Genomic DNA, 26762 nt, shown 5'->3' with positions numbered 1-26762 from the left:
TGAACCGTATTTATGAAGCGAACGAGCGAGGTACAGTCGACGTACAAATATCACCAAAAATGGTTCCCGCTCACCGTCAGAGTGGGACCGCCACCTTAGTGTTTTCTGTTTTCTGCAGAAGACGTCCCCGGCTTGGCTACAAATTCATCATGGTCTGTACAGTATCCTTCCTGCTGCGTTAACTTCATGTATGGCCAGCTTGATGAATTCCTTGTGAAGACTGAAGACGGCACTTATGTCATAATAAAATCATCCCGACTTTGATATGCTTTGCCTTTTTGGTCAATTGCTTTACTGATTCATGCAATTACGTGCAGCAAGGTGTACGTCCGATTTCAGACACTGCGGGCTTTTAGTAAGCCCAGTGGCCCTGCGAGGTGCACTGATTGGTGGTTGTAGTTCTGGCTTGCCTCATAATGGTGTTGAATGCATTACCTGCAAATATCCTCAAAAGATCCGCCGGCAGATATCCGAGATGGATATCTGTCGGCAGTCTAAATAATTATATTTGTACCTCCGTCGGAGGTACGTGCGAGAGCCGTTGGACGTCGGTGGATCTCCCACGGATATCCGTATATCCAGTAAAGGACATACTTCGGACGTCCGATGAATGTACACTGGTGATTGGGTAGATATGACAAAACTGGGCGCGTAAGATGTGCGCGCTGCGCTTTCGCGTGTTCGGAGCATGGTTGCGCCGACCGAGGCGCACTGTATAGGAGCGGTGCTCTTTTCTCGTTACGGGCAACTGCGCTGAAGTGGATACCTCGCGTTTCTCGCTGTATAATTATGCCAGCTTATAATTATGCAATGTTCTATGAAATGGATAAGAAAAGTATCATTTTTTTCTGCTCGTTTTGATGCGTCCTAATTAAATTTGAAAAAACTTCGCAACAAGCAAATGCAAGAAATTATTACAATGAAGCATTGCACTGACCCTGCTGCGGTCGCCCAGTGGTTAAGACGCTCGGCTGCTGACCCGAAAGACGCGGGGCGAATTTCGATGGAGGCGAAATTCTGAAGGCCCGTGTACTGTGCGATGTCAGTGCACGTTAAAGAACCCCAGGTGGTCGAAATTTCCGGAGCCCTTCACTACGGCGTCTCTCATAGCCTTAGTCGCTTTGGGAAATTAAACATTAAAAAACCAAGCCGAAGTATTGCAGTCAATTATAGGCATAGTAACCAGGGGGCTAAAAAGCTTCCCATGGCGTGCACTCAAGCAGGGGTACGCAACACAACCCAGAAAAAGCGTATTTAAATTTTGAGGACCGTTACCCTGCTTTAATTAAAACGCATCAAAACGAGCAGAAAAAATGATACTTTTCTTATCCGTTTCATAGAACAATGCATAATTATAAGCCGGCATAATTATACAGCGAAAAATGCAGGTATCCACTTCAGCGCAGTTGCCCGTAACGAGAGAAGAGACCCGCTCCTATACAGTGCGCCCTCGGTCGGCGCAACCATGCTCCGAACACGCGAAAGCGCAGCGCGCACATCTTACGCGCCTAGTTTTATCATATCTAAGAAACGGGGGCGAGGGTGCAAAGTTACGTCAGCAGCTGCACCCTCGGAGCGGGCGAGCTCCGGCCAGCGACAGCGAGCGCAACGCCGCCGCACGGCCGCGCGCCTGCTCCCGCAGCCGTCGCGGCAGCCTGGTTACTTTTGACAAAGACGGTACATAACGAAAGTAGACGGAGCCGACCGAAAGAAATGTGAAGAAAATAGTGCAGTAAAACAGAATGTAGAGCTATAGGTTCTGTTCGTAGAAACATCACCGAACACCACCAAAAATGTCGCCACGAACCCTGTGCATTCCCCTGTTTAACGAAGCTTCAGTGTTGCACGAGCACAGAGATAACAAGAGAGTTGAATGAAGCATACCTTACCTATAGTCAGAACCACGTCTGTATTTGTTCATCATAGAGAAGTCTCATATATGTTGACGAGCCTGAATGAATTTCAGTGTCTTGTTCATCTGCAAACCTGCGCACCTGGTCGCGGAACATTATGTACTTGTGTGTTTTGCTCGAATAAATTCTTCAGTTTGTAGTCAGCGCTCGTCCCGTCTTCTTTATCGTCCCTTGCCTTATAGCGCTGTTTCTACGAATGTGGTGTAATGACGTTTCGGCTGCTCCACGGGAGCCTTGTTCACAATGAGGGAATATGCAGTAGCGTCGTTTTTTATATGCGGAGCATGAACGAACCCAGGTACCTTGCATAGATTGGAGGCAAATTGTCGTCGTTAGGCGTCGTAGAGACGCCTAACTTTTGGGTGCGTGTTTAATTGTTCGTAATGATGCGTAAGGTATTATTACAGATGAATCACCTTGTGGAATTCTCCTGCATCCACTAAATAATTTATAATCGAATTTCTTTCTCGTACTGTTTCGGTTTCAACAGCCGACCGATGATTGTAACGTGAGTGAGTGAAGGAACTTTATTTCCGCCAGAAGAAGCCCCGTGCTCCTCCGGGTCCGCACGCTGGCGTCCGGGGAGGGGCAGCGTCGCAGCTGGAAGACTAGCTTCTGCTGCCAGGCGGGTAGCGTATCGTTGTATGCTAAGGTCAGCACTTCTGAGTATGGTCTTCCATTCCTCTGCATTATTAATTCTGCCATATCCTGGGGCACTGGGGCATCTCCATAGTATGTGTTCGAGTGTAGCGGTGTGCCCGCAGAACTCGCACACCTCCGCATCTTCCCTCGAGTCACCTCCCTCCTGTCACCTCCCTCCTGTCCAGCTCCTCCAGAGCAGGGATGCGAATTTTCTGGCCTGGAGTCTTCTCCAGTTATAGGACTCAGTCGAGCTAAAGGATCTTATCCGGAGGAGGATAGATCCTTCTGCTGTTTTCCTGATTGTCTGTGATGCTATTAAAAGTCAAAATGCGGTCAGAGATCACGTAAGGTACAAAAAAACTGGAATATAATCCCTGCTTCTACAGTCATTGTCATTCCGGCTCCTGAGAAAGGCTAGTTTCTGCACTGCAGTGAATTAAAATGATGAAGCAGCTATTATATCGACGTTTTTCTGTGCCTCATGTGACGTACAAACGCTCTTTGATCCCACAAACACCACTCGGCTGTTGAAACCGAAACTGCATGACAGAAAAATTCGATTATAAATTAATTAGCGGTCGTAGGCCAGTACATGGTGCTCCATGCATAGTAGGGCCTTTTGCATCATTGTAGAGAATAAAACATGCCACCAAAATTCTGTGTCTATAGTTCTTTAAGCGTATGCGCTGTCGTCTGGATAGTCAATGATTCAAGACAGAGACTCGAGATTTCTTATCCCTTTCGTTGAAATCACACGTGCCTCTGCCGAGTACGTGGCAAGTAGCCCGAACCGCTCTTGTGGCTATTCTCTCTGGCGCATGTAACCTTTTTGCACCCAGTTAAAGGGGCTGCGAAACACTGCCTGGGGGAATACCGGCTATACTTCAGGTGGGTTCTTTATGTCACACAGATGCTGACTTAAAAAGAATTACAGGAATCGATGCACAGGAATGGGAGTTATTCAGTGAAGAAATTTCAAAATACAAGCAAACAAAACGCTGCCCTCAACTCGATTTTGGCGGGGCTTCCCACCCCTATTTCGCTCTCCCAATGACGGCACCTGGCGCAACCAATCAAAACAGCCTGCCAGAGCACGTCACTGAAGTTTGCATTCCATGGTTGCCTGCTCTCGGTAACTCGTTCTTGCTGAGACTGGCAGCGTCGTTTGCATGCCAGAGCCCCTGGTGGTGTATTTTTATTTTACTTGCTTTGCAGGGATTTTATCTAAGACGAACAAGTTGTTTTTGTTGATCTAATATAAAACACCGACAGGTGACAAAATGTGTCTCTATTTATTCACACAATTTGCAGTATATTTACTGTTTGTTCGATCATCAAGCTCGCGCCAGGTTATGTCATATCCGCTGCTAAAAACCCGCCACTGTGTGGCGACACCATCAGAGCCATGAAGTTGTTTTTGGGAGGACATTAAAATATTAAAAAACGGAATATACGCGGTATTACCGACGCTAATAGCACCATTGTAACTCACTCTATGCAATCAACAGGCAAAACAGTTAACTAAGATTGTGTTTCTGGGCCCCTTTAAGGGTGTCACTGCAACTGCGCCAGGCTAGGGTAGGGGAGATGGGGTGTTAGAAGAGCAGGGAAAGGCGCTAAACGAGGGTCCTATGCAGCACCTAAGCATTTAAAAAAATAATTTGTTACTTTTTGTGTTGTTCAAACGTAATTTTAAATTTCTTAATGTCCTCTTTTGTAATGTGCCTGTAATGTTACAAATGAATGCTATCGAGCTACCTTTCCCCAGCATTAATTAAACATGTAATCCACATAACTGTAACATTTTCCAAAAAATGGTAAAGCAACCCTGCACGTGTACGTTCGCCCGCGAGTTGTGGAGGTACAAAACTTAACGCTTTGCAAAGACCAACAGCGAGAACACCATGTTGTCTTGAGCTGCACAACCTAGAACAACTCGTACGCACCTCCGAAATGATTATATAGAGCTAAGCTTATATAGTAGTCATTAGGGTCTCCCCATGATTGAGCAAACGTTTATTGAAGAGGATGGTGAGTGATAGTAGCGAGTGGGTAATAAAGTTTCTATACTCTGATACAAGTCAAGAACGCAGCGGCAAATGACCCTCAAAGGAGACCTTCCAGGCGCGGACCAATTTTCATGATGTCAAGATTAATCCGATTAAACCCCAGTTAATCCCCTATAGTCTGGCACTTCCTGCGATGCCACGTTAGTAGGTCCAAGAAAACTAACCACGACACATGCATGGCACATGCCTGTCATAATTAAAGGTCATGCATACATTAGCGAAAAGTTATGCCTGCATTTACAGGTACGATCAAGGCAACATGTAGCCTTTAGACAAGCAGCTGCGCCTTTCTTTTCTGCACAGTTGCCTCGAATTTTATGGTTGGTGGCCAGCGGTGGCTCGGGTCGGTCCTTGCTTGCCTACGCGTTGGCGGCCATATGTTGCAAGGCGTTTGACAGTGGTCGGCTGTTTTCCTTCTGCCGACCACTGGACGACGTGGCAGTCGGCCAAACGATGCCCGACGCTGGCTCGAATTTAGTCGGCTCAGTACATCGGCTACCAACTCAAGACCGGGGATGCCATCGGCCATAGGCCAGTTTCTCCTGGGATGGAAATGGGTCGGCGCCATTGGCTAGAGGGCCTGCTTTCAGGGGCATTGCAGAGTTCTCGGATCCAGTGCTTGAAACATATTTGTAGTGTTCTTTCATAGTTACGATTCAAAGATTATAATAACGCATAGAAGACTATATTCAAATAAATTTTATTTAGAACGTTAAGTTAATGTTTGATACAACATGTAACACTATCTGTTATGTTTCTGTACATTATAATAACAGTTCAAAGTCCGCGATAGAAGAATGTTTGCTTTTAATGGGAAACTAATGTTTACGATGTAACATGCCGGGTGTTATAGCAAGATACTTTTAAAAATTTTTAACAATAGCCTTTTTGAGATAAAAAGAAACTCTGAGCGGCGGCGGACGTCCGTAATTGTAAAAAGCATGCTACTTGAATGAAATGTACTATGTACTATGAAATGTACTATTAAAAAGGTAATATTTTAATCATCGAAGGTCGGCTGTTATTGTCAATGACGAGTGGCATAGCGACGAAGCAGACGATGCCGTATTATTAAGCGTAGAAAGCTGGACTAGTTGGTTGTAAAAAAGACACGGACGAAGACAGAGGAAACAGGACGAACAGTTGAAGCCCGGCGTTCGTCCTGTATCCTCTGTCTTCGTCCGTGTCTTTTTTCGCCGCCAGGATGTCTCACAGATGTCTTATCAGTTCTTAGAGCGAAGGAAAAGTCATGGCCGATCCCCCAGCGTGGGTATGTGCCATTTTTTCAAAGGCTAACAACAACAACAACAACAACACGACAAGCTCATGCCTCTTTTTAGCACAAAACCGAAAGCGAGACTGGGCCTACCAGGATCTCAGGAAATACACACATTCGTTGATGACGTATTCAAAATCTGCGGCGCGGAATTCAAAACTTCTGTGATAATTTCTCTGACAATACTCGCGGAGAATTGTTTTTTTTTTGGCGATGCAGTAGTAGAAGCTATAGGAAGGAAAGGAAAGGAGAAGGGTTTTTTACGCCTGCTGCGCTGTTCATTAATCAGCTCCATAGATTTCCCCTTTCCGCCCCTCTGCCTTTCTAACGAACGATGAAGAAGCCACCACCACAGCGCGGGTACAAAAGGCCGTCTCTTTCCCTTTCCTAGCCTCTACTGCATTGTCAAAGAAAAGTAGGGACCCCCGACTGCGGGCGGCGTTATCTTTTGCTTCGTCGCTCGGCGCAAGAAAAATGCTAGTCATCGTCAGCTACTCGGCCGCTGATTCTATGAGCTTTGATAAGCGCAGCCTGCGGTTTTCTCTGTTTTTCTTTGTCTACGCCACTTTTGACGCGATTATCAGACGGGCTAGATGCGAGGCGTCATCGTCCGTTCATTTAGCCGCCAGGTTGAGCTACTGTTCGTGTGTTATCGCTGCGCGTGTTAGGAAGTGCATCAGACACATGCAAGTTTCGTCCGCGAAGCAACGAGAGCTTGCGCGGCAGTGGCTGTAGATTGCAGTCTACTAGGCAGTTGTTCTTGTGGTTTGTAGCGTCAGTTTCACAAAAAAGCCTTGGCGTTTGCCTTCGAGGTGCTGGTTTTGGTGGTGCGCAGGCGACAAGGCCGGGTCTTTCATACTGAAATGTGCGGAGTTGCCATCTCGCGCATAAAATGATCAACACTTCAACGTCGCAGCGTGAATATTGGAGAGTGGACGCGCCAGTGCAATTCCAATACTCGGCTGCCGAGAAGGTGGACATTGTGATCGCTTTTGTACGCGTGCAGATGGACGCGGAGTTGGCATCCAGACTGCTTGCTGCCCTACATCCTGACCGTCTTGTGCCGACTCGCCCTACATTTATATCGGTATTTAATCGATTTAGGACCACTGGATCAGTTCGTGTTCAGAAAATGAAGCGACTAGCCAGTGCTTCCGTAGATTCTCACATCGACGTCCTGTAGATTACATCTCCGTGAAGCCGGAAGCAAGCGTCAGGGAAATTGCCGGCGTCAGGGAAATTGCCAGTTTGGAGATCACTTTCAAGACACAGCCGCCACCCGTATCATGTGGTCCTCACAAGGAGCTGAGACCAAATGAATTTCAGAAACTGCTCGATTTTTACAACTGGTGCTTCATTCAATGCCACGAAGAACCGGAATTTCTCCGTATAGTGCTTTGGACTCACCAGGCCCAACTTCGCAAGGATTCGAATGCCAGTTTGCACATCGCCCACTACCAGAACCCACACTGGCTACGTGCGCACAAGAACCAGCTAGGTAAGATGACCACCAAATGTTTTCTGTGGCGTTTATAACTAGTTACACAGACTGCGTTCTAAAGGGCATCACCTCTGAATTTGCCCCAGAGTTGCCACTGGTTTAAAAAAAAAAAAATGGTTCCAGCAGGACGCAGCCTCGCCGCATTTTTCTTCACCGGCTCTACAATTCATGGACGATTCTTTCCCTACCTATGTATGGGGCGTGGTGGATCCACAGTCTGACCTCCTAGGTCGCCCGATTTATCACCCTTGAATTTTCTTCCTCTAGGTTAACTAAAAGTTAGAATTTCAAGTCGAAACCAGCCAACCTCGAATATCTGAAGCAACATGTAAGAATATCATTGGGAAACATTCCCAGACACATGATTTTAACTGCTGCGAACGCCATGAAGGACCGCTTCTGTGTATCGCAATGGAGGGAAAGCAGTTTGAGTCCATCGTATAAAAATTCCCCAAATGATATTCCTTTCGTGGACAGTGCATCACAGGTGCACAGAGTGATGTACCAGAGTCGGGCAGGTTACTTGTACTTGTCTCTGAGACGAGCTTGCGTAATTGTTGCTCAGTGATCCCATTTGTCGAAAGAAATGCGCGGTGCAGATTGATCAGAAGTCTTGTAGCAGCTGATCAGCGTCATTGTCATCATCATAAGCCTAACTACGCCCACTTCAGTACAAAGATCTCTCCCATTCTCTCCTATTAACCCTGTCCTGTGCCAGCTGCGGCCATTCTATCTCACTCGCCCACCTAACTTTCCGCCGCGCCCCCTGCTACGCTTGCCTTCTCTTGGAATCCACTCCGTTACCCTTAAGGACCAGCGATTATCTTCCCTTCGCATTACATGCCCTGCCCAAGCCCATTTCTTCCTCCTCATTTCGACTAGGATGTCATTAACCCGCGTTCGTTCCCTCACCCACTCCGCCCTCTACCTGTCTCTTAACGTTAGCTCTATCATTTTCCTTTCCACACCTCGCCGCGTTGTCCTCAGTTTAAGTTGAAAACCATTTTCGTTATTCTGTGCGCTTATGCCCCATAGGTGATTACCGGTAGTACACAGCTGCTATATACACGGGGTTGAAAGCTAGGCCTTCAGTATTAAAAAAAAATACAAGGAGCACTACACAAGACTTGTTTTTCTACATGGGATATACGGCCAGGCGGACGCAAACTGTGATGATAATTGTCATCGTAATATCAGTAATTAACTAAATGGAATAATGAACCTTTTATTGACTGCAGTTAGCATGCGTGTTTGTATTGAAAGCTTGCGAGATAGTGGCATTTGATGACTACTCTATTTTGCACTATTTCCATAACGCGCCTGCGTCCTGAGATTCTCTCGTCTAAAATTTCAGCCCAGTCCGTCTAATTAGGCATGTGAGAGCGCGACACTCAGCATGAAGCTCCTCCCAGGTGCGATGCAGCTGTTGCCTATGGCGCTCCGTCTGACAAGAAAGTGGAGCCAAGGGCGACGGTGATTTCTTTTTTTTTTGCCAGCGAAACCGAAGAATGACAGTGCGGTCGACAGGGAGGCGAGCACTACTTTAAGCTATTGCTATTAGAGTGGGTGATAAGAAGAAGTGCCGCTTTAGACATCGGATGCAGTTTAGCGCAGCGATACCGCGTTGCTAGTCAAGAGCGAAAAATTGGCAGTGGCTTAGCTCGGCTACGCCAGGATATACGTAACGAAAGCTAAGGCGCGCTGCGCTGTTCCTCTGTTTCCTGGGCGATTCGTTTCCTCTTCATCTCGTTCCGTGGTCAATTCCAGGCCTCCTTCTGCTCAGCAGACTTGTCGCCATCCATACTGCCACCTCAACTGTGGTTGCGGAGCACGCGAGGTCTCTTTATCAATCCTCCGACATGTTATCAGGCATGCGAGACAGCTGGCGAAGCGAGCGGAGGCGAGCACAACGACGAGGCGCGCAATGTGACGTCATTCCAAACGGCGGCGGCGGCTCCGCGGTGAGGCATGCGGTGTGACGTCATGCCAGATGGCGCGGCGTCCGCCAGCTGCTGCGGTTGCTAGGCAACGGCTCAAGGTCGGTTTCTGTGCCTCCTCGGAGCAGCGCCTCAGCGAAATCGCAAGTTCGTGGCCAGTGTAGCTTTCGCTACAAAAGTAATCACCGTCGCCTTTCACTCCACAGTTGCGTCACACCAAGGGCGAGCGTAATCAGATGGATTGCCCATGCAACCCGGCCGCGGCGGCCACGTTTCGATGGGGGCGAAACGCAAAAGGCGCCTGTCTGCTGTGCGATATCAGTGCACTTTAAAGATCTCCAGGTGGTCGAAATCATTCCAGAGCGCTCCACTAAAGAAAATTCTAGAGGCCCGCGTACTGTGCGATGTCAGTGCACGTTAAAGAACCCCAGGTGGTCATTTCCAGAGCCCTCCACTACGGCGTCTCTCATAGCCTTAGTCGCTTTGGGACGGTAAACCCCACAAACCAAACCAGTTCTTTCTTCTTTCACTCCTTTCCTTACAGCGCAGTTTGGGTGTCCACCAAGGTATGTGGGCTGCACCATTTCCTGTCCCCAAAAACCGATTTTCAATTTGGGGTGAAATTTAGACACGTATATCTCAGGACTAGGGAGCGTTACTAAAACTGTACAAAATAGAATAGTAATCTCTAAGTTTTCAATAGAAACACGCATTCTAACTGCAGTGAATAAAAAGTTAATTATTGAATTTTGTTCATTACTGATATTACGATGACAATTATCGCGGCAGTTTTCATCCACCTGGCTGCATTTACCATGTACAAAAACAACCTTTGTGTAGTACTCTTTACATTTCACGAAAGTTCTGAAAGTCAGGCTTCGAAAATGCTTGCCGGCAGACACGCACGGTGCTTGTGATTGTATGTGTGCGCATCGGGCGACATCTGTCGCGGTAATGTGGTTTTTCTGTTTTGTAGATGGACGGCTGTCCCTTTTATGCTCCTGGGTCCAAATAAACTTCTATTCAATCAGGCAAACTGCCATTCATGGTATGCGAGAATGCTCTCCACCCCATCAGTAATTTCTTGATGGTCCGTTGAGTTCTTCGGAAGGGCTCGGACCCTTCCAATCGTCGACGATTCGGCGATCAATAAGCAAGATGGCCAGGTGTCGAAGGTCAAAGGAATTATTATATTTACAAGTATGCACAGAGGTAAACTGGGTTACAGAAGCAAAGTCACAAATGCACTGCAACTTAATGGGAAATTCTCACACAGAGAAAACTCTCTACCTGACCTTACTTATCGACCGGAGGGTTGTGCTTGTAGAAGCACGTGCCAAGCACGGAGTCCTTCCCGAGACTAAAACAAGTCTAGGGCTCATCTAGGACTGCTGTCCAGTGGTTTTGCATGCATTTTGATATGCTTTACAAACAAATGACTTAGAGCGGTCAAGTTTCAAGGCCCGCCCTAGACTTCCCTAACCAATGAAAGTCTAACATACAGTAACCGCAGCCCTGGAAGGTTGGGCACAACCTCGAACCCAGGGCTTGGCAAAACGAAAAAAAAAGAAACACATAAAAAGAACATTCAGGAGACCCTCTCCACGCGGGACTCCTCACACCATCCGCACTCTCTCTCCTTTCCACTCTCGCCGCCGCACCCACGTGTCGCTTTTCCAGGGATGACGAGTTCTAGGTGAACAACAGGGCGAGTCACTTGCATGAATCATCTTGGGAGTGACTCGTGGCAAAGGCAGGAAACGAGCCCCGCGATGATTTGGTGCTGGCAGTAATGCCAGCAAACGAAAGGGTCCTTCGCGGAACTCAAGTCTTGAACAGCAGAGGAGCAGACTGGCGTGGTAGACACCCTTTTCACTGGGCTGAGTGCCGCCCGGCACTGGCGATAGCACAAGCGAGCTCGGCGGTCGTCGAAGAACAGACTTTACACTACCCTCGGCTGCGCTCAATTTAAAGCCGACGAAGAACGATCGGGCTGAGGTGCGACAAACACCTGCTATAATTTCGAATAGGGCAGAAGTAGTGGAACGTAGCTGAAATCATTGCAGAAATCTCCGGTTGCATCGCGTGTCACAAATAATGGGATCAAACTGCGTTCCGGCTGCTTTGAGCATAAACAAAAGTTGTATAAACAGCCTGTCACCGTCCTCTAAACTAAGCATCGAACCGATGCTCAAGAGGAAAACGTAAAATGTCCAGTAGGAACCCTGGCCAATCCCCCGCCGTGGGTATGTGCCATTAAGCCTGAGGATATCATCATCATCATCACTGGAAATGGGAACACTGCGTATATCACCGCGCGCAATAAGACAACCAAAACAAACACTGAAAACGTAGACAGTACTGTCCGTTTCCGCGCGTAATAGGGTTCCGGGCACACGACACGAACCACTTCCGGGCGTGCTCGGTGCCGCGGCGTTGCTATCGCGCCATCAGGAACGAATAACTAGACAAATCAAAAGACGAAATAAAGAGTAGAAACAAGGTACACACAGCTACTGTATGTGCCTCGTCTCTTCTCTGTCCTTCGTCTTTTGACTGGTTTAGTTATTCAAGACTCTGTGCCAACCGAGCCAGATTGCAACTCTCCTGCATCGGAAAAGACACCGTAGTCCCGTTCACCTCTTCGTCGAAGTATTTTGTAAGGTCCAAAATAACGCCTTAACAGTTTTTCACTGAGTCCCCGACGGCGGATTTGTGCCCGCACCCAGACCGAGTCATGTGGCTTATTCTCTGCGTCGCGTAGTCGTAGGTTGTAGCGTGCGCGTCGGTGTGCATGCTGCTGATATTCGATACGCAGCCGAGCAAGCCGTACAGCTTCTTCGGCACACTGAAGGTAGGCGGCGACGTCGATTTTGTATTCTTCGCTGAGGTTTGGGAGCATGACGTCGTAACTGAGCAATGCGGCCTCGCACTGGTCGGGATTCGAGAGCTGCAAACCTCGGGCAGAGGAGTACCGAGGGCAAGCCCAGAGTATGTGGGATAGAGTGGCATGTTGTCCACATAGTTGACAGGAAGGGGAGTAGACCCCAGGGTATATGCGGGTATATATATCGCGGGGTTTGGGAAGGTGTTCGTTTGGAGTTGCCTCCACACAACTTCTTGGGGTTTGATGAGAGAACAATGTGCGGGAGAATATAGAAGTCTACCTAAGCGGTAGTGCATGGCTATATGTCATGAAATGTAACCATACGATGCGAGGTGTCCACTGGCACAGTGAGCCAGTTACACTTGCTACTCAGAGGCTTCACACAAACACACACAGCTGAAACCCGGGGAGTTCGGCTAGTTTTCGCACGAAAAAACGATATGAGGTAGACACCTCTTGAAGGAGCGATGAGAGTTCACACTGACCGCTCCTCGGCACGAGCATTTAAGCCGACGGCTGGTCGAAGATAATGCGCTCTGTTGTGAACAAAACAAATGCGATTTTCCTTTAAAGGCGAAAGCCTTTATAAGAGCTCATACTCGCGGCCATGACTGTCCGTCCGTCCGTTACATCTGAAGTGAAAGTTGTAACTAGTCATTACTAGTCACAAGTCATCACTAGCTAGTCATTAACCAGTCATGACTAACTAGTCATGACTAGTTAGTCATCAACGAATCATGACTAGTGAGTCATCAGCTAATTAGTAATGACTGACTAGTCATTAACCAGTCATGACCAGTTAGTCATGCCTGGATAGTCATGACTAGTCATGGCCGGTTACTCATGATTAGTTAGTCATTAACCAATAATGACTGGTTAGTCATTAGCCAGTCATGACTAGTCAGTCATTAACCAATAATGACTAATTAGTCATTAATCAATTATGACTAGTTAGTCATGGGTCATGACTAATCAGTCATGACCAGCCAATCCAAGTCGCCGCTAACCGCCTCGTGTGTGCCTAGGGCCGTCGTCTCGTTGATGGCAAGGCTTTCGCCTCGCGCACCTTAGATCGTCAATGTGCCCCATGAATTTTTACTGGTGACAGTGATCGTTTATTGCCTCAATTATTTGGCGTAGAGGCTATCAGGATGGGATCGAGTCGACAAGGGAGGTGCTTGGTACGTTGAATGTAGTGGGCAGAGCGACATCTTGGATCGTAGTCAGGCAGCGTAGTCTGTTCTTGCGTCGCCGCATTTTTTAAGAAGTCCACGTGCTTCATAAATCGCAGCTAGCTCGGCGCCAAGGTGCCCGTCTTCACGGAACTCGCAGGATGGCTTCGAGCCGTCGTTTTCGTTCTCTTCGTCGAGCTGTTAAAATGGGACACATTGCGGGTATCACATACTTCCAGGATTACTCAACCTACCAAGCTACCTGCGCATGGAGCAGCGTCAGCTAAAATAATCCTCGTTTTGCAGTTTGCTTAGTAATTCATTTTACGAAATACAAAATCATTATAATCCTCATCATAAGCCTTACTACGCCACTGCAGGGCAAAGGCCGCTCCCATGTCTCCCCAATTAACCCTGTCCTTCGCCAGTTGCGGCCACCGCATTCCCGCAAATTTCTTAATCTCATCCGCCCACCTAACTTTCTGCCGCCCCTTGCTACGTTTGCCTTCTCTTGGAATTCACTCCGTTACCCTTGAAGGGGCTGCGAAACACTGCTTGTGGGGATACCGGCTATACTTCAGGTGGATTCTTTATGGTACACAGATGCTGACTTAAAAAGAATTACAGGAATCGATGCACAGGAACAGGAGTTATTCAATGAAGAAATTTCAAAATACAAGCAAACAAAACGCTGCCCTCAACTCGATTTTGGCGGGGCTTCCCACTCCTATTTCGCTCTCCCAATGACGGCACCTGGCACAACCAATCAAAACAGCCTGCCAGAGCACGTCACGGAAGTTTGCATTCCATGGTTGCCTGCTCTCTGTAACTCGTTCTTGCTGAGACTGGCAGCGTCGTTTGCATGCCAGAGCCCCTGGTGGTGTATTTTTATTTTACTTGCATTGCAGGGATTTTATCTAAGACGAACAAGTTGTTTTTGTTGATCTAATATAAAACACCGACAGGTGACAAAATGTCTCTCTATTTATTCACACAATTTGCAGTATATTTACTGTTTGTTCGATCATCAAGCTCGCGCCAGGTGATGTCATATCCGCTGCTAAAACCCGCCACTGTGTGGGGACACCATCAGAGCCATGAATTTGTTTCTGGGAGGACATTAAAATATAAAAAAAAAACGGAATATACGCGGTATAACCGACGCTAATAGCACCATAGTAACTCACTGTATGCAATCAACAGGCAAAACAGTCAACTAAGATGGTGTTTCTGGGCCCCTTTAAGGACCAGCGGTTATCTTGCCTTCGCATTATATGTCCTGTCCAATCCCATTTCCTCCCCTTGATTTCGACCAGGATATCATTAACTCGCGTTTGTTCCCTCACCCACTCCGCCCTCTTCCGATCTCTTAACCTTACACCTATCATTTTTCTTTTCATACCTTTCTGCTTTGTCCTTAACTGAAGCTGAACCCTCTTCGTTACCCTCCCCGTTTCTGCCCCATAGGTGAGTACCGGTAACATACAGCTCTTGTATACTTTTATCTTGAGGGATGTTGGTAAACTGTCATTCATGATCTGAGAGAGCCAACGATATGCGCTCCACCCCATTCTTATTCTTCTAGTTATTTCCCTCTCATGATCCGGATCTGCGGTCATTACCTGTCTTAAGTAGACATACTCTCTTACTACTTCCAGTGCCTCGCTCTTATAATGAGCGGTTGTTTCCTTCCGAAACTATTCAACATTACTTTTCATGACGAAAATGCATGACGTTGTTGTTAACACCCCCATCATGAGAAATATGTGTGCTAATTAACTTTACATAGTAGAATACTTTTAACAAAAAGGCGCTCGACGAGGCTAACCTAAGCTGTTTCAGCCCGTCGTGTCGCAAGGCAGAAAAAAACACGTAAATACATGTCCCTTGCTTTACAGCTGTTCGGCTTTATAACACGTCAGAAGAATTCGTACGTCCACATTTCTGCTCTCAATTGAGTGACAATATTTGCATAAAAATAAAATAAATCTAAGCTGATCATTTCATACTTCTGGTTCTATTCGTTTTTCCTAACACAATTCTGCACTGGAATAAGCTTCCGAATGATGTGGTTTGTGCACTTGATTTCTAAAGTGTTGTTGAAATCATAATCTGATGTATTTCTTCCAAGTCTCGTGCGTTTACCAGCACTGTGCCGATGTGTCATCATTCATACTACTTGTGAACTCCTTTAGTCTTCTTTTAGTATGTTGTGTTATCCTTGCTGACATGTTTCCCAGTATCTTCTTTGCATGTGTTATTGTATGTAGTAATAGCCCCCCTACAATAATGCCTCATGGGCGCTGTAGGTACTTGAAATAAATAAATAAATAAATAAATAAATAAATAAATAAATAAATAAATAAATAAATAAATACAATACAAGGGTTGTTGGTCTATCGTCTCAGTCCATCGTAGCCGAAGTTGCGCGCAAATAGGGCTCACCGCAAGTGCTTGTCGAACAATTTTGAAGCGGCACCAAAGCTTCCTAAATACGGGGCTGGTGAGACGCATGTTTTTCCTCGCCTCTTGAGCACCACCTGAAAAAAAAAAAATAATGTACAGAAAGGAATATGAATATTCTACCCAAAATTCCAACCCAGAGTCCTTTTCACGCGCGGAAGCAAGTAGGGCCGCCACATTGAATCAATTTCCCGCTCCTTTGAAAAAAAATTAAGCAGTGGCTTAGCTCTGGTTAAGCCTGAATATACAAGCGAAAAGCTTCAGTTGTGCTTGTTTTGTCGTCATGGCTGTCGCAGTTGGCGCACAACGCACCTAAAGACCCAAAAGGCCTTGGTTCATCGGACGCGCGCGGCGTTGCTTGCCAATGGGGCCCCGGAATAGGGGCTCCACCTAGTATTGTTAGGGGAAAGGGCCAATAGGGCCTACCCCAATCACCTCTCTGTAAATATTTATTGCACGGTAAATGTTTTTCACCACCACCACAATGCACTGGGAGCACCACGATAGCGGTGGAGGCGTTCGGCCGTCCACGCACTGCCTGTACGGAGGCGGAGGAGGAGACGCGCGTGTAGTGAATACGATGCTGTCTTAGGTGCTGCCTTAGAACGGTGCTTTAGAGACATGTACTGCGGTGTCCATTCCTTTCGGGTGTACACCGAGATATGAGAGACAGACATTTCCTTTCCTTAAAACAAATTTTCATTTCATTTCATTTTCCTCAAGGCCCTTACGGCGCGGTTCGGGTATGCACCTGAGAGAGACAGGCGTCGTTTCCTTTCCTTAAAACCAATTTTCCTTTCCTTACGGCGCGGTTCGGGTGTCCACCGAGTTATGAGTTTCCTGGCACACTGTGTCTTTTTATTGCGAAAGCAATACTGCTCGCAGTTTGAGCCCTTCAGCGTCGTCCCGGCGGTGTAACCACGTTTGACCTTTAGCATGATGATGGTGATGATAACAACTTTATTTTCCGCCAGATAAGGAAGCCCCCTACTCCTCGCCCCCGGCACGCAGGCCTTGGTGACGGGGGCCGGGACCTTCGCGATTAGAAGCAGGCGAAGAGGTCTTGATTCCTCGCGGCTTCTTCCGCCAGGCGGATGGCTTGTTGCTGTGAAGCAGGGGCCTCGCTCCGCAGCAGGGCTTCCCAGGTTTCTCTACAATTTATAATTTCGTTAGCCCCTGGGGAGCTAGCGCATTCCCAGATTATGTGGTCGAGGGTCCCTCTCGCCCCACAGTGCTTGCACTTATCGTTTTTTTTATCTCTATGAACATGATAGGCCCAGACCGGGTTTACGAAGTTCCCAGCTTGGAGGCGTCGCCATGCGATTGCCTCCCTACTGTTTAGACTTTTATCCGGTGGTGGCACCAGTCTCCTCTGTAACCTTTAATTTTCAACTATTTCCGCATAATTTTGCAGACGCTCGTCCATGTTCTGGCAGTCGGGCGACTCCACAGCTTCCCGGAAGTAGAGAGCTCGGGCTAACTCAAATCGAGCATTCCGCAGGACTGCCGAGAAAATCTAATCATTCTCCCACTCCCTCGTAACATGCATCCCATATTCAACACTGAAAGGAGGGAGAACAGGGCAGAAGCACTTATCAGACGCTTCGATCCGATGGACCTTTAGCATGACCTTCGCTGTGACGTCACGCCTGTAGGAGACAGACAGAGCCCCAACTCGTCTCGTCGCGGTCGTCCCAGCGTAACCACGGTGCGCCGAGCAGCAGCTGCGCGCCGCTGCCGCGAGGAGGCGCTCGCTGTGATGACGTCACGCCAGACGGAGAGAGACAGAGCCCAAACTCGTCTCGTTGCTTAGGCTTAGGAAAACTTTATTATATCAGATAATCAGGACGGCGGCCTCGCCATCCCGTCCTTGTCAGACGGCCGAGATCCCTTGGGACCGGGCGGCTTCGAAGGCATATCTGATGGTCTCTTTTTGTTTTTGGAGGTCCTGGCTGCGTAGCAAAACCTCCCATGACTCCTTGCAATTCACTAAAGGTGTGGATTGGGCGCATGACCACATCATATGGGCTAAGGTGGCTCGTTCTCCACAGGCCCTACATTTCCCGTCATTGAAGCCAGGCATGAACCTACTCAGCGCGGCTGGATTCGGAAAATTGCCCACCTGCAACTGCCACCATGCTACTTCCTCCTTCTTGCTCAGCTTCTTGTGCGGTGCGGAGTATTCTCTTCGACTAAACATGTAGACCTGTGTGATATTGCGGAAAGAATATAACCGTTCGTTTTTTCAAATGTGTCCATCCTCGGACGGAGTCGGTGAGATCGGCCGGAAGGTAATTCCTCGGGCGAGCTCGTGGGCTCCCTCATTGCCTTGAAGGGTTTGGTGCGCAGGCGTCCAAAGCAAGAGGATTGGACTCTCAACTTTTCCGTTCGACAGTATGCGTGCTGCCGCTGCTGATATTCTACGTAAATCAAAATTGCGTATCGCTTCCTTAGAGTCGCTGATGACCACCTTTATGTCTTTTTGTGTGAGCGCGAGCGCGATGGCCGCCTCTTCTGCCGTAGTGACCGTAGCTCTTCTGATTGTGCAGCTGCTTACTAACCGGGCGCCTTCCTTTGCGACCACCGCTACCTTCGCTGTTCGTCCGTGGTACTCCGCCGCATCAGTATGCACGACGTCCTGGCGCCCTGCATATTTGCGATGCAACATTTCTGCCCTGTCTTTCCTACGTGCCTCATGAAAATCGGGATTCATATTCCGTGGCATAGGGGGGATCATTATTTTCTGCCTCACATCAGCAGGAATTCCCACCTCAAGTTCTTTTGTCTGCGTGGGAGAGTATATCCCAGCTGCCTTAGGATATACCTACCCGTCTTCGTGGTCGTTAATCGATTAAACTGCGCAGTGAGCGCAGCTTCTATAAGCTCGTCTATGGTATTTGATACTTCCAAGGCCTGCAGTTTTTTTGGCGGAGCACATTGCTGAAGTCCCAGAGCTACCTTGACACTTTTTCTTATGATTAACTCTAAGCCCTTACGGTCGGAGACGGTGAGTTTTAGATACGGCACAGCAAACACAATCCTGCTTATTAAAAAGGCTTGTAGTAGCCTAAGCAGATTGGCCTCCTTTACGCCTGCCTGCTTGTTGGCGACTCGTCGAACAAGCCTACTGGTGTGCTGCGCGCTACGTTGGATTCTTTCCAATGCTTGGGAGTTACATCTTGTCAACTACACGTATAGCCCCAGTATGCGCATGCAGTACACCCGTGGGATTGCCTGCCAACCTACCTTAACAGTGATGTTCGCATTTTCGTTCTTTTTCCGGGCTTGTGCCGTCATCACAAGGATTTCTGATTTTTCAGCAGAGCACCGAAGTCCCTTACTTTGCAAGTAGTCTTCTATCGCATGCACCGCCGTCTGCAAAGCTTCCTCTATAAAGCCATCGCTTCCGTGGTTCATCCAGAGCGTGATGTCGTCCGCATAGATACTATGATGGAGTCCCTCTGTCTCTACCAGCTTGCTTGGTAAGCCAATCATGGCTATGTTAAATAAGATGGGTGAGAGCACAGATCCCTGTGGTGTCCCACGGGCTCCAAGTCGAATCCCTTTCCGTCTACAATTGCCAATGCTGATGTCAGCTGTTCTGTTCGTTAGAAAATCTTTAATATAACTGTAGGTTCGGCTTCCGGCCCCTAGCGAAGTGAGGTTGTCCAGGATAGCGTCGTGGCGGACGTTATCAAAGGCCTTCGCCACATCAAGGCCTACCACTATTCTCGTGTCTTTTGTTTGTGCCTCTATTATCTGATGTTTCAGCTGTAGCATGACATCGGTTACAGATAGCCCCGCTCGAAATCCTATCATCGTGTCGGGATACAGCTCGTTCTCTTCTAGAAATCTGTTAAGGCGAGTTTCATGAGCTTGCCTACGCATGACGTAAGCGAAATGGGCCTTAAATTTTCTAACCCCAATTTCTTCCCGGGTTTGGGTATAAATACGTCTCGTCGCGGTCGTCCCAGCGTAACCACGATGCGCCGAGCAGCAGCTGCGCGCCGCTGCCGCGAGGAGGCGCTTGCTATCATGACGTCACGCTAGACGGAGATATATCGGGCTCTGACACGGCTGTGTCCTCGCTTCGGCGAGCGCGGCTTTGGCCGCTTATCTGTTTTAAGCATGAAATGCTTTTAGCTCCCGTTGTCGGCAGTGTGGTGACGTCACGCCGAGACCGAGAGCCATCATCCGGGCACTGAAATCCACTCATCCGGGCACTGAATTCCAGTCATCCGGGCACTGAATTCCAGTCATCCGGGCACTGAATTCCAGTCATCCGGGCTCTGAAACGAGAACATCCGGGCACCGTACGAGACTTAACGAGATTTAACGAGACTCTCTAAGCCCTCCTACGCGACCGGCATGCAAGCGCCGGTTGGTCTCCAAACGAGACAAAAAATAACTGCTGCCAGTGCCCTCTCAATGTTTATCAAGATATCAGTGGAGCTGTGGGTTTGATAATGCACGGAATTATAATTTCCGATTTCTAATAACGCGTGCAAAAAGCACATAAATGCCACGTTACACTTCGTTCTCATACGTGATCCGGGGGAGAAGCGCTGCGTTCAAAGGGCAAGGCATCGCGCCGAACGGGTGGTGGCGTTCCTCCCTTCCTTTACGGTGCGGTTCGAGTGTCCACCGAGATGGCAGAGAATTACTGCGCCATTTCCTTTCCTCAAAAAATCTTGCGTTCAAATGGCAAGGCATCGCACTGAACGGGTGGTGGCGTTCCTCCCTTCCTGTACGGTGCGGTTCGGGTGTCCACCGAGATGACATTAGGCCCGTAAACATTTCATGCTTACTCTACTCTCGTTTACGGGAGAGGCAGAGATTTTAAGCATGAAATGCTTTTAGCCCCCGTTGTCGGCAGTGTGGTGACGTCACGCCGAGACCGAGAGCCATCATCCGGGCACTGAAATCCAGTCATCCGGGCACTGAAATCCAGATATCCGGGCACTGAAATCCAGTCATCCGGGCACTGAAATCCAGTCATCCGGGCACTGAATTCCAGTCATCCGGGCACTGAATTCCAGTCGTCCGGGCACTGAAATCCAGTCATCCGGGCACTGAAATCCACTCATCCGGGCACTGAATTCCAGTCATCCGGGCTCTGAAACGAGAACATCCGGGCACCGTACGAGACTTAGCGAGATTTAACGAGACTCCGTAAGCCCTCCTACGCGACCGGCATGCAAGCGCTGGTTGGTCTCCAAACGAGACAAAAAATAACTGCTGCCAGTGCCTTCTCAATGTTTATCAAGATATCAGTGGAGCTGTGGGTTTGATAACGCACGGAATTATAATTTCCGATTTCTAATAACGCGTGCAAAAACCACATAAATTGCATGTTGCACTTCGTTGTCGTACGTGATCCGGGGGAGAAGCGCTGCGTTCAAAGGGCAAGGCATCGTGCCGAACGGGTGGTGGCGTTCCTCCCTTCCTTTACGGTGCGGTTCGGGTGTCCACCGAGATGGCAGAGAATTACTGCGCCATTTCCTTTCCTCAAAAAACCTTGCGTTCAAATGACAAGGCATCGCGCTGAACGGGTGGTGGCGTTCCTCCCTTCCTGTACGGTGCGGTTCGGGTGTCCGCCGAGATGACATTAGGCCCGTAAACATTTCATGCTTACTCTACTCTCGGTTACGGGAGAGGCAGAGATTTTTAAGCATGAAATGCTTTTAGCCCCCGTTGTCGGCAGTGTGGTGACGTCACGCCGAGACCGAGAGCCATCATCCGGGCACTGAAATCCACTCATCCGGGCACTGAATTCCAGTCATCCGGGCACTGAAATCCACTCATCCGGGCACTGAAATCCACTCATCCGGGCACTGAATTCCAGTCATCCGGGCACTAAAATCCACTCATCCGGGCACTGAATTCCAGTCATCCGGGCTCTGAAACGAGAACATCCGGGCACCGTACAAGACTTAACGAGATTTAACGAGACTCTCTAAGCCCTCCTACGCGACCGGCATGCAAGCGCCGGTCGGTCTCCAAACGAGACAAAAAATAACTGCTGCCAGTGCCTTCTCAATGTTTATCAAGATATCAGTGGAGCTGTGGGTTTGATAATGCACGGAATTATAATTTCCGATTTCTAATAACGCGTGCAAAAAGCACATAAATGCCACGTTACACTTCGTTGTCATACGTGATCCGGGGGAGAAGCGCTGCGTTCAAAGGGCAAGGCATCGCGCCGAACGGGTGGTGGCGTTCCTCCCTTCCTTTACGGTGCGGTTCGGGTGTCCACCGAGATGGCAGAGAATTACTGATCCATTTCCTTTCCTCAAAAAACCTTGCGTTCAAATGGCAAGGCATCGCGCTGAACGGGTGGTGGCGTTCCTCCCTTCCTGTACGGTGCGGTTCGGGTGTCCACCGAGATTGCATTAGGCCCGTAAACATTTCAAGCTTACTCTACTCTCGTTTACGGGAGAGGCAGAGATTTTTTTTAGCAGCGTCCGCTCCGCGGACGCAGTTGTTGCTGCGACGCGCATCTTTTTTTTTATGCGAAGCATACTAGCCGCACAACCGAGCTCTTCCTTGCTGTGCCGCGCGCGGCCGCGTAGCTACCACTTGACCTACATCGGCGCACCACTTGATATGACGTCACAACAGCTGTGAAAGCTGGGGCTCAACTCATGCGCTCGCTTGCGGACGCGCAGCCTCCACCGGCGGCCTAGCTCCCGCTCCTTCCGCTAGGGGCGCTGACGTCACAACAGCTGTGAAAGCTGGGGCTCAACCAATACCTCCTAGAAAGACTTTCTAGGAGGTATTGGCTCAACTCGTGCGCTCGCTTGCGAACGCGCAGCCTCCGCCGGCGGCCTATGCTTCGCATCCTAGGCTTAACCATAAGCTAAGCCAGGCCATTTTAAGCATGAAATGCTTTTAGCCCCCGTTGTCGGCAGTGTGGTGACGTCACGCCGAGACCGAGAGCCATCATCCGGGCACCGAAATCCAGTCATCCGGGCTCTGAAACGAGAACATCGGGGCACCGTACGAGACTTAGCGAGATTTAACGAGACTCTGTAAGCCCTCCTACGCGACCGGCATGCAAGCGCTGGTTGGTCTCCAAAGGAGTCACAAAAAATAACTGCTGCCAGTGCCTTCTCAATGTTTATCAAGATATCAGTCGCTGTGCGTTTGATAATGCACGGAATTATAATTTCCGATTTCTAATAACGCATGCAAAAAGCACATAAATGCCACGATACACTTCGTTGTCATACGTGATCTCTTAGGGGCTTCGCGCATCTAAGCAAAGCCGCGCAGGCGCACAGGGGCCCGGGGGAGAAGCGCTGCGTTCAAAGGGCAAGACATCGCGCCGAACGGGTGGTGGCGTTCCTCCCTTCCATTACGGTGTGGTTCGGGTGTCCACCGAGATGGCAGAGAATTACTGCGCCATTTCCTTTCCTCAAAAAACCTTGCGTTCAAATGACATTGGATTGGATTGGAAAACGTTTATTGTCAGCACTGAGCCCTAGTGGGCATTATACTAGGTGGCTTCGAGCCCATGGCTCTTGGCGACCTTGTGAGCCCACTCAGTGGCCCGGACTTGCGTCAACGGGTCTGAACTGGCCAGTATAGCCTCCCACCGCTCTAGAGAAGGGACTGGTAGTAGGTCCGCCGGTGGCGGCGCCTTTTTGCAGCTCCATAAAATGTGGTCATATCCGGCTATCTCGCCGCATTGTTTGCAAGTAGCGTTGTATTGTGTTGGATACATGTGTGCTAGTCTCGACGGGCTAAAGAAGGCTCGCGTCTGGAGCCGACGCCACGTTACCTCCTGGCTTTTGTCGAGCTTTTTGTCTGGTGCCGGATAGATCCTCCTTTCCAGTTTAAACTGATTGGTGTATTCGTGAAATGATATGAATGCATCTCTCGTGAAATTTGGGGACTCGACCCGGCTCACTGCTCGGCTGACATAACCTCGAGCTATACTGTGAGCCAACTCGTTTCCCCTGTTCCCCGAGTGTGCCGGCACCCATATTAGTTCCACCTCTCTTTGGTCCAAGTCTTTATGTCTTAATATTCGTTCTGCCTCCTGGGAGATCATACCCCGCGCAAAATTGTTGATAGCCACCTTGGAGTCGCTAATTATGGTGACTGCTTTGGTGCTGGTCATTGCCATGGCGATAGCCGCCTCCTCCGCTGTCTCTGAGTTTTTTGTTTTGACCGAACCGGCCGTTAATGTTTCACCTGAGTCGTTCACGGCCACGACCACAAAGGAGTCGCCTCCTTCGTATTCCGCCGCGTCTACATAGGTTGTGTGTTCCGAGCCTTCGAGCTTGGCTGCAAGGGCCTTTGCTCTGGCTCTCCTCCTGCCTTCGTGAAAAGCAGGGTGCATGTTTTTTGGAAGTGGTTTAATAGTGAGTAATTTTCTAACTTTGGTCTGTAATTTTGCCTGCGCGTTTCTTTCCGGAATTTTATCATGTAATCCTAGGTTGCTCAGGATCTTTCTCCCCGGGGGTGAGGTCGCAAGCCTCCTTAATTGCGCAAATATATGTGCCTCGCATAGTTCCGTGGTGGTGTTGTAGATCCCCAGTTTAAGAAGTCTTTCCGTAGGAGTGCAGTGGGGCAGCCCCAATGCTGCTTTATATGCCTGCCTTATGATCCCACAAGGCATCGCGCTGAACGGGTGGTGGCGTTCCTCCCTTCCTGTACGGTGCGGTTCGGGTGTCCACCGAGATGACATTAGGCCCGTAAACATTTCATGCTTATTCTACTCTCGGTTACGGGAGAGGCAGAGATTTTTTTTCCTTTTTCTCTTTCCTCTGATCTTTTAACTCTCCTCTATCTGCACGTGGCAGCGGTGGTGGCCCAGCTTGAGCCAGTTGGCAGGCCCGTGCAATTTCCTTTTCATCCTTCTCTCAGTCGCAACAACAACAACAACGTCGCAGTCGTCCCGGCGTAACCACGCTGTGCGTTTCAGTCAGGTTATGTCGTCCGACATGCACAAGGGAAGGCTGCAACGATTCGCTCAAGCTAGTTACACCAGCGCAAAACATGATGGACAAAGGAAAAAAATTGGCAGAGGCTCAGCTTGGTTAAGCCCGGAAATTGCGAAAGCAACTTCATCCGTTTCTTCAGCCCACCGTCGTTTCCTAGCTTGAGCGAATCGAGAAACCGGAGGAACTGTAGGTAAATACAGCTAGCGCTGCAAAAAGTGGAACGTGCCACCTACACGACCGTGTAGCATGCGTGGCGACGACCAGTGCATATATATTGGTCGTTCTCCACTTTACATTCATAGACCGCAGGGAGTCCTGGTGTCAGTGGTGCAGCGGTTAAGCGATGGGCCACTGCCCCGACAGGTGGCTGTCTCAAACACAGCCACCGGTTGGGGCTTCCGAGACCCGGGTACTTTGTATACCAGCCAAGGCATAGCTCTCTACTTGAAACATTCGGAGAGGTTGTTAGTTTACTTGTGAACAAACGCCCTCTTGGCGCTTTACTGCATTACTTGACTGCCGTGGTTTCCACGCGAAATTTACTTTCCATAAATAGGCATTTATAACGGAATAATCAATATTACCAAGGAATGACAATTACCGAAGGAAAAGAAAACACAGTACAATGTACTAACCAAAGGCTAGCTAAAGCTGTATAAGAATTTTCGCACAGTTACTGCGTAACTTCCTTCCCTCAAATATAATTTTCATTTTCTTCATTACGGCCCCTCTTTCTCTTTCTTTTTCACTCCGACTTCCTCCTTTCCTGTACGGTGCGGTTCAGGCGTCCACCATTTCACGCCGAAAGATGATATCACAATCTGGGTGACAAGGGGATCCTTAGGAGAAAAACAAGAGCTTCTTCAGCGAGCAGCAGACACGGTCAACGCATACGCCCGACACTGTGGACTCGCATGCTCCCCTGAAAAATCCGAGGTGCTCAGAGTCTACAGACAAGTGTATGATCTGCAAAACTCCATAGATATCTACATAAGGGAAACGAAGGTTCCGGAAGTATCGAAAGTTAGGATCCTCGGCATGTGGATCCAAAGCAAGCGTCGTATTGATCACACGATCAGACAGCTAGCAAATACCACAGCACAGATCACCAGGATGATTGCAAGAATTTCCAACAGAAGAAGAGGTATGAAGGAGGAAGACACATGTAGGCTAGTACAGGCCCTCGTGGTCAGTACGATCTTATACGGCGTCCCCTACCAAACACCGCTCGAGCAAGAAAAGGAGCAGTTAGAGGCAATTCTTAGAAAAGCATACAAATGCGCTCTCGGAGTGCCGGTCAACACTTCGACGGAGAAATTCCTTTTAAACTGGGCATAAACAACACAGTACAAGAACATATCGAGGCCCACCTTCTCGCGCAGAAAACAAGACTGATGCGGTCCACAACAGGCCGAAACACGCTGCGGTTGCTCGGCAAGAGGGACGCTTTGAAATAAATCAATAGCACAGCGAGGGTTCCAAATGAAATCAGGAGGATCCTTGAGATCAGTCTGATTCCAAAAAAACATGCATCCAGATATACATAAGGCGAGAAGAAAGGAAAGATCTGAATTCCACGAAAGAAGCTTCGCCGGGGCAAAAGACGTATCATCCGTTGACGCAACAACATACAGACACCGATACGGCTCGGTAGCCAGCGTGGTGGATCACCAGCTCAGGGAAATCAACTGCGCTTCGATAAAAACCAACAACATCCTCGAGGCTGAGGAAGCAGCAATTGCACTCGCCATCACCCAGCAGAGTGACGGGCCTCATGCACACATCATTACAGACTCGCAAGAGGCGTGCAGAAGATACAGCAGTGGACGCATATCCACTGCAGCCATTCACATACTCAAGGCGAGGACAATCACTTTTACGAGATGCTTCATCACGTGGACACCAGGCCATGAGGCTGTCAAAGGGAACCAATGCGCGGACGCCAATGCCC

General features: G+C 48.8%; 1 protein-coding gene across 1 annotated transcript in view; it reads right to left on the bottom strand.

Annotated features, from left to right (window-relative positions):
• Nucleotides 1-13279: 13279 nt before the first annotated feature.
• The window catches only part of LOC149347130 (sodium-coupled monocarboxylate transporter 1-like), a 96045-nt gene continuing 82562 nt past the window's right edge, over nt 13280-26762 (bottom strand). The window contains exons 16-17 of the mRNA XM_089586893.1: nt 15843-15937; nt 13280-13595 (exon numbers count right to left, since the gene is read on the bottom strand). Of these exons, the coding sequence (XP_089443019.1) occupies nt 13449-13595; nt 15843-15937 (242 nt within the window). The 3' untranslated portion in view covers nt 13280-13448. The remainder of the gene's footprint in view (nt 13596-15842; nt 15938-26762) is intronic.

Source organism: Amblyomma mixtum, chromosome 4 (genome assembly GCF_055824585.1).
Source record: "Amblyomma mixtum isolate Tamu chromosome 4, ASM5582458v1, whole genome shotgun sequence".
Taxonomy (NCBI): domain Eukaryota; kingdom Metazoa; phylum Arthropoda; class Arachnida; order Ixodida; family Ixodidae; genus Amblyomma; species Amblyomma mixtum.
This window is presented reverse-complemented; position numbering and strand designations above follow the sequence as displayed.